We start from the raw sequence: 13915 nt of genomic DNA, 5'->3' as shown, positions 1-13915 counted from the left end.
ATAGGATAACATATAAGGTTAATAGAATAACATTGGCCTTCATATTCCCAAGATTGTATTTCCCATTTGGCTATATTAGCACAGAGACTAGATTAACAAGAAACTGCTTAGGGCTTGTATGATGTGGTTTTTAAAATGCTTGAGACAAGTCCGTGACTGTTTAGAAACCTGTGTGCTGAATTTTTTTATTACAATTAGGTCTTCTCCTTTAGTACCAATTTTTTTGACTTGTAATCTATATATAATAGAATGCTTTGAGCATACAGAGATGCATGGAAGTGTAATGTTTTTACGTATTGTGCTTATCACATGGTCAGTAATGACCAAATGCTGGTTAATGTCTAATACACTTTATGAATTATCCAACTTTGAGCATTTCAGTTGCAAAGCCAATAGCTGTTTTGCTTAGCTTAGCACTTTACCACAATGACTTTAAGTCAAACACTGGTGAGGATATGTTGCTTGCCCCAATATCCAAATAGAAACAAAAATGGGTATGATGTCATTTCAAAATATATAATGTTCATGTATGACAGGGATGACCACAGCCTTTTCACCCACAAAGAGCACACAGCACATATATGGTTCTGTAAAGAGTGTGGCAATAAGAGTATCAGCCACCTCTGGAAAGCTGGGGACCACTAAGTACAGATTTCAGTTGAAGTGCCTGGAGAAACAGTCCTCATTATGTTGCCCTTTCTGGGCTGGAGGAAGTGGCTAGACATCATTGGTCATTTCTTCACTCAAACCCCACCCCCTGTTTGGTCCCAGCACGTTCTTTTTCTTAAGTCTCTTCATCACCCCAGTTAGGGTCCTAATCCATTCTTGCAGCCTGGAAGTTTCACTCTGGAGTCATTCATAAGTAAGTCCCAGAAAATGCAACATGTGTGCCTAACTTCATTGGTAGTTTCCAAGCCTTGAGTTTAATCAGGGTTCTGGAATATACCTAGAACAGCATGCACACCTCAAGCAAAAGTTATATAATGAAACACTTTGCCACTTTGAAAAAGTAAGATTTTGAAATTTATATTCTTGCTGGAAAAATTTACTGGGGCTTCGGTTTAGGGCTCAAGAATGCTTAACTCTGCCCCATCCCCGCCAGATATCTGCCATCTGCTAAAAAAAGTCACCAGGCAGGCTGCAAACACCAAGGACCTTGCTCTGCATGGAAAACTGAATTGATATTTTCTTAAGCAGCTATATTTACTTTTATGTTTATTTATCAAGAGCAAAGAATGTAAGCATTGTTAAGTGCACCGAAGGGTTTCCAAATTTGAGATAAACCAATCCAACATTAACCATTCAAAATACAGGTGGATGGGCAGAAAAAAGAAACAAAACTTTCTAAAATGTATGGGGCCACATAACTCATATTTCACACAGCAAAAATTTCATAGGAGTCTTTGGAACATTTTACTAAAAATGCATAAACTTGCTAAAGCTGATTTCTTGTTAATGGAGGCCGACTAAGGCTTCATATTTAGCCCTGAATCATATATATGTGTGTGTGTGTCTTTCTCAAAAAACTAAAAATAAAACTACTATATGATCCAACAATCTCACTACTGGGTAGTTTTCCAAAGTAAAGAAAATCAGTATATTAAAGGAATACTTGCACCACCATGTTTATTGCTGCACAAGTCACAATAGCTAAGATATGGAATCAATCTAAATGTTCATCAACAAATAAATGGTTAAAATGTGATATATATATATATATATACACACACACACACACACACATATACACAAAATTGATTATTATTTAGCCATAAAAGAGTATAAAATCCTGTCATTTCTGGCAACATTGCTGCAAAAGCAAGTAGGGCTTTAGTTCGTCCCCCTCCTGTGGAGTCTGCACTCTGGATTCATGCCCTTCCCTGAGTTCTGGCCAGATTTCTCAATGGGTTCAAATTGTTACAAAGTTCAGCTGGAGGTTTCCTTCTCCCTGTAGCCTTTTCCCAGTGCCTCTGGCAGCCCTCCTAAAGGACCCCTGTGAGGCAAGGCGGAAATTGCTTACTGGGGGGCCCAGCAAGCTCACAGGGCTTTTCCCACTGCTTCCTCTACCCTTCCTCTACCCCTGTATTTTGCTAGCAGGGGTACTGTGCTTACAATAAAAATGGCTTGGGTACGGTTCCCTAAAGTAGTAGGGATACAGGGAACCAAGTTACAATTGGCAACATTAAATTCACGCAGACAATGAGGGCAAGAGATAGTGTACAGACCAAATGTGTTAATACCCATGTAATTTTATTTGAATACTGACATAAGTGACACCCACCCACCACCTTAAACACACACATATAAATGAAGTCTGCAATAACATCCTTTTGTCTTATTGACAGCAAGTATGGCCATGCTACTATATGACTGTATTTGTGGTGTTCTGGCTGTGGACAGTGTACTCTGTGAGTGTGTGTGTGTGTGTGTGTGTGTGTGTGTGTAAGACAGGGAGGGGGAGGGGAGAGAGAGAGAGATACAGAGATACCGAGACGAATGGAAATTCTGTGCATTACTGATTGACACACCACTGCCCTCATCTATGGATGTCTGTTCCAATTCCATATGCTCTGTTGTGTTCCTCTGTGAAGAAAGTAGTGCAGTGGTGCTTGTGATAATTCCTCAGAAAAGTGAAAGAACCTGGCCTCTTATATCCTCATTTGCCCTCCTCTTCTCCCCTCTGTATCTTCTCACCTCTCTTGCCCAACCATTCTTACCTCTCTAATATTTCTTCTCCCAGCTCTCACTTGGAGCAGAATCACAGCATGAGCCCAGTTTCTTAAAGACAGCGATTAGGTTCCCCTTCGAGCCTCCGAGCCACGAGCCTGCCTGGTAACGTGGAGAAAACTTTATAGTGGGTGAGAGCATCCCTATGATCAGGCATGTCCCAGAATCCCCGAGTCTAGCCTTCAGAATCCTCTGGGCATAAGCATGGACTCGAGGGTCATTAAGTAAATCTCTATTCCTCTTTACTGCATCTGCCGAGAAACACCATGCTAGGTATAACTCCTCAGCTCAGGGAAGCAGATGTGTTATGAAATGAGGGGGAAGGAAACTATCCTGAAGCTAGAACAATCTGTTTGGGGGATGATGTTAATTCAGCTTCCCTCAGGAGCCGTGAAAACATTGATTTGTACCATGAAGTCTTCACAATGTGACCATGAAACTGTCCTCAGCAACTTTTCTGTTTTAATATATTTGTGTAAATCCTGATGTAGTTTCACAACTGTTACAATTGAGGCTTCAGAGGATGAAGGAGAAGACATCTCAAGTAGACAAATTAGACTCTGTGGCACAACTCTTTATTGGCAGTGTGCATGCCTGCAGATAATGGCAGCAGCTATCTTCCAACCCAGCAAGAGTCTCCTTCTCAGTCTATAACTAATGGTGAATAGATACAGTATTTGGAGAGAGGCTTCCATGTGTTTCAGGTCTTTTGGCAGAAAGTGAAGAAAATTCCACATTTTTTTCTGATAAAACATATTATATTGTCCCTTCCAGCCAGAGCGGAAGTAGTGTTTCCTGAGAGGCTCCCTTCCTGAATGATGATAGTATAGACCTCATAATACTACCAGGACATGCTACAGAGCCTGGTTTTCCTGACTATAGTTAGAAATAGACTGAGGGAAAATTGAGTACATTAGACAATTCGTTGCTATTTTTTGCCTCCTAGTTCAGACTATTTTGAGTTGTTAGCACAGAAATAGTAATGCTGTCTGTGGTCGAAGAGACATACTGGTTTGATCTGCCATGTTCTTGTGTTCATTACTTCTCTTTTGATTAACAAGAAAGTAACTCCCTAGCTTCCTGGTTCTCCCTCATTGTGTCCATCTTCCTTATTGTATCCACATTTATCTTCCCAAATCAAGTCTGACTCTATCCAATTTCTGCTTAAAATTCCTTCCCTTGAACCCTACATTCTCCATTGTATACTACAGACTTTATGTAATAAAGGGCAAACACCTTTGTTGCCAAAACATTGTTGCCAAAGTCCTTCACTCAATATTCAATCACACATATATATATGATTCAGGGCTAAATATGAAGCCTTAGTCCACTTCATATATATATACACACACACACACGTATATATATATATATATATGAGAAAAAATACATATCCATATATATTATATATTATTTTATATATTATATATCCATATATAAATATATATATTTATATATACATATGGATGTAATCCTTTTAGATATATGTGAAATACTCCTGTGTGTGTATTAAAATATAGAATACCAGACCTTAAAATGACCATAGAGAGTTTTTACTCCAGCTTTCTCATTTTCTCAATAAGAAAACTGAGATACAGTCAGTCAGTTAGTATTTAGTATATAAATAAAAATGAATGTAGTCTCATCACCCAGAGTATAATGTGTTCCAAAGGGACAAGAAGCCTGATCACACTAGTAGGTTAAGGATAAAGGTGTATTATCAGTATTTCCTGCCAATTAGGTTTTTGAATACATAATTGAGTACCTACTATGTACTAATAATACACTTCCCATTTCTTCTGGTTACGCATGGTAGGGAGAAAACCTCTATTAGGCATTGATTATCTCTCACTAAAAGACACATGTCATTTTGGGAGGTGTGCCCCCTTAGCATTAGAGGCAAGAGGGCTCAGACTGGTTAGGGGAAAGAAAATTGAACTTTCAAACCCACAAACCCCAGGGGAACAGAGTGACCAAGTGCCACTTACATTGGGCCTCCTGACTGGGGAAAAATAAACACCTCAAAGCAATACTGAAGTGCTTGCCTGGTGTCTCCATATTTACTCCACTTAGAGGATAATTAGTGTCAACAGATGACTTTTGTGGGTGAAACATGCTTCTTCACCAAAGACAGTACATTTTTCATTAAGTTACAATAAACCAAACCTTAGTTATAAAGGAAATTTCCAACTGACAAATGGATCTTGCTAAAGGATTTTCTATCCAGCAACATAGCCAGAGTGAAGGGAGCAATTCTTTATGGAATGCAGGCACTTCTGAATACTGTTACCACATCATCTTTGGGCTGGATGCTCACAAAACTCTGGCTGCCATGTTAGTGAAATGTGCATGCAGGTACAAGTAGTACCTGCTATTCAGTGGCTGTTCAACTGGCTGTGGTAGGGTCTTGAATGGCAGTGTGAGTGAAATTGATACTTACTCAATAAGCAATGGGAAGCCACGAAGGTTTATGACAATGAGAGCAATGTGATCAAAGTGGAGCCTTAGGAAGATTCATCTTGCAGTAGAACATAAAATGGATTTAGAATAGGGAGACCAGTAGAAAAGTGAGGGTGGCAGTGGCCACAGTCCTGGTGAGAGGCAACACAAATCAAGTTAGCAGTAGTTGCAGGAAGAGTGAGGAAGGCACAGGTAGCTATAAGCTTTCTTCCAGAAAGTGGGATGGGAAATTCACCCTGTGAATGCTGCTCCGTACTCCCTCCTCTTTGGAGTGTAAATAAGAGCCCTACATTCAGTTGCAAGATGAATTTAGATGCACATCAGCCTGGAGCTCAGTTCTTCCTCCAGAGGCTTATTTTTTCCCTCCATACAGAGCTTAGTGTCGTCTGGCACATTTTCATTCCCAGAGCATAATGTCCAGGCCTATGAGTTTGCCTAGTCATTCCTGATTCATTTATCTCATCAATGTTTAAGTGACTATTAAGTGCAAGACATAGTTCTATCCACTTAGAACAAATTTTCCCCAACCTCTGCCTGTCAAAAGTACATTCCTGCCCTTGTTATGTATAGCAAAGACCTATTTCATTGATTATCAGAAAAGAATGAATAAAGTTAAAATGTGGAAAGCCTAGTGATCTAAAGATAGGTAACATGTTTTTGCTTCCTAGTGGTTCAAGGTTCAAATACAGGATGTTTCCACGCACGTTTTCAGGCATGCATAATTATGGTTAGTGTTTTCCTAAAGATTATAATCCCTGTATGACAAGTCAGAAATTCAGGCACCCAGGTGTTGTAAAATCTTGAGTGACATTTTGTCCTCTTAATCTGCCACCCTTGGCTGTGTGTGCTTAATGCCAGCTGAAACCCCAGCCTACAGGATACATTGTCTTTTGCCATTTTACTCATTCCAGTTAAATCTATTTAAATGCTGTAATTAAGCAATTCATTTTTATATTTAAGCAAGTGCTGTCGGTATATGTCTCTTCAGTTGTTTTAGCCAGTTCTGTTGGTATTGACTTTAGATCATCTGAATACCCTAATGATGAGTTCATTTGTTAACAGAAGAGTTTCTCTTCTGAACTTAGGCAATCGATGCAATTTACCAATACATGCTGCTAAGTTAGAGTATGGCTGCGTCTCACAGAACAATCATGTGAAAAAAAAATAAATCCAAAACAAAACAAAGAAACACAAAACCAATGCAATTAATTGTTTTTCTGTCTTTTTCCATGTTGTTGAATATCCAGTTATTTGAAATTATCTGAACGATTGGCTTTTCCCTTTTGATTAAGAAATGTAAAAACCCAGTTTGGATGTATCTGCTAGTAGAATGTAAGGAAAATGCATATGAAATACAAATGCAAAAGGAATATAGAACAATACTAATAAAATCACACTTTATGCTTGACTGTCAGTATTATTATTGATTATGGAAAAAACCAATACCTGAGTCCACTGCCACAATATCTCTAGGCCATCCAAATGTTCACTTTGACAATCTCAACATACGGGAAACATATTGCATTAGATTTGTTTTCTGTAAAAGGAGGGTGATAACGTCGTAAGTTTGACTGTAACTGTTCAGAGCATGCTTCTTATAACCCCCAAAAGATTCTCTACATTTTCTATAAATATGGTATACATGTCTATTGGACTAGAATAACAATTAATGGAGTATAATCTCTGGGACAGAATTACCTTGCTAAAGAATTTTGAAGAAGTGTTATCATTATATAGAAAACAGCTGGCAAGTTTTCTAAGCATCTTTGATGTCACATTTTATCCCTAAGGAAATACGATAGCGTGTATGCCACGTGGATGGGACTCAAGGGATAGCAACAGTCTTTCCTTCCTTTGTTCTTTCTACCTTTTTTTTTTAATAGCGCTATATTATATGGTTTATGTAATTCAATAGGGTTCCTGGGTTACCTGAGCTTTAGTGCAGCACAAGGATTATCTATATAAAAAAAGACGGGGTTCTTATTTTTGGGAACATAGGTTTAGCAAGTGAGCGACTCTGAGCCTGCCTGTAGCCACATCATCCTTGCAAAGGAAATAAATTTGCCGATAATGAGAGAGGAGTCATCTCAGAAATGCTCCTTGGAATCAGAGAAGTTCCTTCTTCCTTGCATTTAATTTCTCAAGATACCCCATGACAGAGGTGGCCCATGTAGAATTGGAGCTTCAGGGCTTCCCCATCCTCAGGGTCCAACGTTAATAAAGAAGTAAAGAGCCTCTCTGACGGAGTGAAGTGTGGAAGGAGGGGCTACTGAAGGAGAGATCAGCTGGAAAATACAGAATCATCCTGGGCTTCCTTGGAAACACAGAGAGAGAGAAAAGAGAGAAAGACAAATAGAGAAAAAGAGAGGTCTGTAGAATCTAAACATATCAAAGTCTTCTGTGAATAGCACTTTCCAGACAGAAGCATTCTATTCACTCCAGAACCACTACTGATATGGAGAGTAGAAGATAGTGGTTCCTATAATCCTCATTGGAATAACTATGTAGGTTTCATACCGCAACGTGGCCTCTACTCAGTAAGCCCATAAACTATCTGGCTGTAAAAATCTACGCATGAACACCTGTGTAGAAAGCAGTCACAATCAAGATGCACTGCATTTACATATCATGTTGCAGCTTCCAGAGCACTGTTGTCAGTGTTGGCTACTCACAACCACCCTTGCTGTAGAAAAGGCAGGAATTATTATCTTCATTTTTAAAATGAAGAAACTGATGGTCAAAGGTGTTTAGTACTTGCCAATAGGGTAAGTGGCAAAGCTGGGACTAGAACCCAGGTTTTTAACATTTCTGGCACAGCACTCTCTCCACGCTAGCCTATTACCTCACATCACACCATACTGGAGTACATTGTCTAACATTTTAATTTCTTTTATTGTTTTTTCTTATAATAGAGCTTCCTCAATTGTGAGATAAGTATCATGATAGGGAACCATGGCAAAAAAAATATAAGGAGAATATAGGTTTTTAAAAGCATATAGACGTTATAAATTAAAGCAACATAACTGTTAACTCTCCAACCTCCATTTTCCAATCAGTTTAAATTACTTTAATGTATGTTTTTAAACTTAAAATTAGCTGCAATCCCAATATGTAACTGTCTTGATGTTTGGTGAATTGTGCTATGTCATTTCCTTTTAATTTTCCTCCTTTTGCAGTGTGTCTCACATTCTGGCATGTGTATCTGGAACTTGCGATTGTCTTCCTATGTCCCATCATTTCAAAAGAGAAATTATCTCTTTGTGTATCTTGTAGAATAATTCACGTATCATTTGCACATAAATAATTCACTTAACATTTTTTCTTCAAAGTCTCTTAATGTAATAATTCCTCATAGCATGCCTAAAACAACATCAAATTATAGTGAAAGCAAAGTAACAAATTGCGAGCTTTTTCTCATATGGCGAGGTTCTCTGCCATCATTTACTCCACCGTCATTTACTTGCCATCATTTACTTGAAAGATTCAAGGTGATGAGCACACAAGAGGATGACATGAGGACATCTGACTAGAGCTGTTGGGACATCAGAATAATAGCAAGTTAATTTCCAAAGAAAGGAGAACCTCTCAGTAGAGACATTTTTGATCAATAGCCAGGCAACCCAGAAAAAATAATTTAAAGGAAGTTATTTTCCTATGTTGGCTCTATAAAAAGATGAATGTTTCAAAGAAACTGGCCTCAAACATGATCATCTTCCTCCTGATCAGAGAAAAATAACTGGGTCTAATTGGCAGTTCCAAAGCATAGAGCAGAAAGGGTATTTTCAAAAAACATGCCTCCGAATCAAAGGGAGGTTAAGCAATGTCACTTTGATTTTTCCCTCTTCCTGTCTCCTGCCAGTGGCAAGCTCATCCTATCACATCCCGCATGCTTTAAAAGGAAACCACTTGAACACAGCACCCATTACTTTGTGATAACCTAAGTCTTCTAGAACAGACTTATCTGGAGTCTAAGGGACTGAAAAAAGTGGATTCATGTGATTTCCACAGTGACGTCTTCAGCCTACTGCTATGTCGTATTGCAAACCAGCCAGACTTGGGAGAGAAAAGGGTGTTTTTAAAAAAAGGCAGATGTGAGTGTGCATGTGTGTACAGACTGGGTCCTGCTGCTGTAGGAAAGGTGTGTGCCAGTCCCCACTTCTTGCCAGCACCTCCTCTCTCTTTGTTCTTCTGACATGGGAGAATCTGCAGGATGAGTGAGGTCCGCATCCTCTGTACATGGACTGCAAATGAACAGGTTTTCATATCCAAGATACATGTGACAGATGAGTTGGGCCAGCCAGACACATATTTCTTGTTTTCTCATTTTCACCTCTTACCTCATTCCTTAGCTTTTTTCCTATTCTAGTACTTGCCAAAATTCAACCTCAGGCACAGATGGTGAGAAAATGATTTTTGCCTACCAAGCCAAAGAAAGTGCCCAAATATTAATGGTTATTTATCTAGAAACAGAACCTGAGACTTAATAAATGGAAGCATGGATTTCCAGCACAACATCTAAACTTTGGAAGTGTTTTATTCCGTTGTTATGCATAGAGGGTTTCCGTGTGTCGAATATCACTTGTCACCCAGAATGTCAAGTGCAGAGTTAGATTACATGTTGTCTCTGCTAAAAGTGGTTGCCTCTGTATTCTAATTTACAGCAGTATTCTCTTCTCTCTTCTCTGTAGCCCTTACCCACCTCCAAGATTCACAAGTAGAAAGGTCCCCAAACAGATACTTTTGTAAAGGATCTGAACAACCCTGAGGTTGTCAAATGGCTGCTTCAATGCTCTTTTTATCAAACGTAATGTCTGTAGCCTGAAAAAGTCTACGGGAGTACAAGTTTGGTTCTGATTACATAATTATGCTACAGAAATATGAAAAAAAATCATCACTGAAACCCTCCAGGTGCTTAAACAGTTTGATAGACTGTAGCCACTCTGCCATCAGCACCCCCAGCTGTGTTGCTTAGCAACATTTTAATTCCAGAAGAATCGAAGGAGATGAAATCCCTGTGGAGAAGGAAACAGAAATAAGAGGGCTGTTGACAGATGATCTGAGTTGTTTCTTCTAATATACTGTGAAGATCACTAGCTCTTTTCATGAATGATAAATGGACTGTACACAGATCAATGGGTTCAGTGCTAAACTGGAACCAGGCTCCATGTCTAAGGCAATGCAGGCCGAGAGGCCCAGAGATTTCCTCATTTCTATGATTTGGTGTCTATTTTCTTAAATGATCCACGGGAGGAAATTGATCTCAGTATTCAGTCATTCCTTGTCCTTTTGTGGTATCGGCTAATAAAAATGATTTTGGAAATGGACACTTGACTTTCTATCATGGTGGAAGTGTGGCCAGGTGTCAGCAGCAGTGCTAGGGTGAGCAGTTCCCCACCACAAATCTCAAAATCCAGGGTATGCCCACGACCATTCTGTCTGCATCTGTTTCCCCAACCTGTCATTACAACCCAATCAGGTCCAACCAGGGTAAGATTAGGGTGAAAGGTGGGAAGAGAAGGACCCGAGTTGTGCACCCAGAAGTCCACTTTTATGGTCCCTAATGAACTTTCTAGGCAGCCTTCACAAGGCCTGCCTGTATTGGAAAGCTGCACTTGGACAAGTAACCGTGTTTCCCAGGAGAAGAAAATTGCTTTCTGAGTCTCCAGTCTGCTTATCTACAGCACCCTGTTTCGGTTAGCTCCTTATGTTTCTGAAGAGCATTTTATATTGCTTATTGTTTTGGTAGCTAGTTGCAATGATTATGCCTGCTAATATTGTCTAATTGCATTTTTTCTTCTGTTTACAGGCTGTTGAAAAGGCAAAACCTAGGAATAATCCTGTGAAGTAAGTTATTATTTTTATTAGTTGCAAATGTTAATTTTAATGGACTCGATGCATGTGAAAAAATAAGGTCATAAAAGGGACCTTGGATTTTGAGTTAATCTCTATTCATGACAATTTAAAGACAAAAACAAAACAAGCCAAAAAAAATCCTCCAATGAGCAGAGACCAGCTTATATTTTTTCCTGTGTTCCTCATGAAGAAATGCCCCAAGTTGTACCCAGTTTACATAAATTAATATGTGCAATCCATGAACAGCTGCCAAATTCTATTATAATCATATTCAATACATAGTACTTCAAGCCTTTGGGTTTTGCACATGCTAAAAAGATTACATTTTTAATTGCAAACCTTGGACCTATGACAGAGACATAAATGACTGAAAGTGTGCCAAGTGATTTCCAGCCACGTGGGGAAGTTTGGCACCTTGGCATCAAGGCCTCAATACTCAGTTAATGAAAAGCTCATAAAGTATACTTAACCAAAGGCTTTTCTTTTTTGTTTTAGCTAACAGAAAGCAACTCCCAAGGCATTTGATGAGATACTCTTAAATCATAAACAAGCTACACAGACCTCCTTTAAATATAGTACATCTTAGACATCCCGGTCTCTTCCAGAAGGGCGACTTTCAAATTAAGAAGGATGACTGTCTTGTCATTTGGGTTTGTAACATCTGATTGCAGTGTTACAATGCATGCTAGCCCTGCCAGCTCTGTGGCTGAGGGAGGACTTTCTCTATTTGCTGGGTTATTATAGGTCTGGTAATATCACATCTCGAGGAACTATGTGTTAATTTATTTCGGCTGACTTCCATTATAGTTGGTACCAAATACAGAAATGGAGAGAAGTACATTGATTTTTAAGTTTCTGGGAGAATGGATCAGCTAATGCTAATGACAAGAAGCCTGCTTATGTTTTGTATAATAAAATAACTATCTTTTCCAGGGCACCAGGGTAGCATTTAGCATACCATTAAATCCAAGCCCTAGTACGTTTTTCCAAAAGGTGTTGTGTACTTTGCTTTTAAGTTTCATTTTTCTTAGGCCAATGAATATTTCCTATCAGGCTCTGTAACATCTAGAGGGATATGCGTAGTCTGGAGATATATTATGATGTAGTCCTGTGGAAGTATTTGTAGTAGCTGAGGTTTTGTCAAATAGTGCAGTTGGGGTTGAAATCTTCTCTGCAGCCTGATTTCTTTTCCATCTGAATGCCCTAAAGGCTCCTCCACTGTGAGCCTGTGGCTGGCAAGCTCGGAGAATTAGAGGTGGTGCTAATGAGGCCAGGGTCAGGGCTTTTGTCCCTGGGTGGGCGATTAGTGATCTTCTTTCCTGCAGTTCAACTGCACTCCTCCCTCCAGTCCGCCTGCATGCAGATGTGTGCCCCAGGTCACAAGGCATGGGGCTAGGGCTGGAGGAATGTAAATCGAGGCCCTCAATGGCAAATGTCTCCAAGCGCCAGCCCTCCCAATAGGAAGTGATTCCCAAGCTGCATTTTTGCATGCATAGAATAGCCCATTGGCAGTGTTTGGGGTTGCATTTAACTCTATTCTAATGGCCTGGAAGCGGGACCTGTTTTCTCTTTGCTCCTTGTGAGAATTTGACCCTACAGTAATTGTATTTTTATGCGTTCTTATTAATTCACAGTGCAGACTCTATCTAATGTCTAGCTTTCTGAAGAATGTTATAAAAAGAAGGAAGGGAAACTAGAAGAGTCACAGGATTATTGAGTTTTGTGCTTTAAATATATTTGAAAATCCGCTTAGTAATAAACCTAAGTCACAGCCAACTGGTAGGTGTTTAGAATTGTCTTCTAATTAAATAAGATACTGTTCTCAGGATGAGTTTGGGTTCATGATACCAAACTCAGCACTTGAAGAAGGAGATTTCCTCAGGACCTCAGCTCAGAAACAAAAACTCCACAGCAGGGTTCAGTTGCTCTGCCTGACAGGAGAACGCAGTCAAAGTTTTTAAAAAGTTTTATATATAATGGTCCTTTTGCCATTTCTGACGACATCAAAGGCACCCCTCCTGAGGAAATCTCAACTGCACAACCCGACTATGCCCCAATTCAGCAGGAAGCAGTTAGAGCGGTCATCGGCCAACCTCCCCAACAGCACTTGGGTTTTCCTGTTGAGAGGGGGGACTAAGAGACAGGACTAGCTGGATTTCCTAGGCCGATTAAGAATTCCTAAGCCTAGTTGGGGAAGGTGACCACACCCTCCTTTAAACATGGGGCTTCTAACTCAGCTCACACCTGACCAATCAGGTAGTAAAGAGAGCTCACTAAAATACCAATTAGGCTAAAAGCAGGAGGTAAAGAAATAATCAAATCATCTATCGCCTGAGAGCACAGGCGGAGGCACAACGATCAGGATATAAACCCAGGCATTCGAGCTGGATCGGGCAACCCCCTTTGGGTCCCCTCCCATTGTATGGGAGCTCTATTTTCACTCTATAAAATCTTGCAACTGCACACTCTTCTGATCCGTGTTTGTTCCGGCTTGAGCTGAGCTTTTGCTCACCATTCACCACTGCTGAATGCTGCCATTGCAGACCCGCCCTTGACTTCCACCCCTCCAGATCTGGCAGGGTGTCTACTGCGCTCCTGATTCAGCCAGGCGCCCATTGCCACTCCCAATCGGGCTAAAGGCTTGCCATTGTTCCTGCACAGTTAAGTGCCTGGGTTCGTCCTAATCAAGTTGAACAGTAGTCACTGGGTTCCATGGTTCTCTTCCATGACCCACAGTTTCTAATAAAGCTATTGCACTCACCACATGGCCCAAGGTTCCATTCCTTGGAATCCATGAGGCCAAGAACCCCAGGTCAGAGAACAAAAGGCCTGCCTCATCTTGGGAGTGGCCACCACCACTATCTTGGGAGCTCGA

General features: G+C 40.1%; 1 protein-coding gene across 6 annotated transcripts in view; it reads left to right on the top strand.

Annotated features, from left to right (window-relative positions):
* The window catches only part of AFF2 (AF4/FMR2 family member 2), a 508006-nt gene that overhangs the window by 403397 nt on the left and 90694 nt on the right, over positions 1 to 13915 (top strand). For all 6 annotated transcript variants that reach the window (XM_023202728.2, XM_023202727.2, XM_023202724.2 and 3 more), the window contains one exon: positions 10994 to 11031. In XM_023202728.2, coding sequence (XP_023058496.1) covers positions 10994 to 11031 — 38 coding nt within the window. The remainder of the gene's footprint in view (positions 1 to 10993; positions 11032 to 13915) is intronic.

This window comes from Piliocolobus tephrosceles, chromosome 12 (genome assembly GCF_002776525.5).
Source record: "Piliocolobus tephrosceles isolate RC106 chromosome 12, ASM277652v3, whole genome shotgun sequence".
Taxonomy (NCBI): domain Eukaryota; kingdom Metazoa; phylum Chordata; class Mammalia; order Primates; family Cercopithecidae; genus Piliocolobus; species Piliocolobus tephrosceles.
The sequence above is the reverse complement of the archived record's forward strand: the minus strand, read 5'-3'. Positions and strand labels throughout refer to the sequence as shown.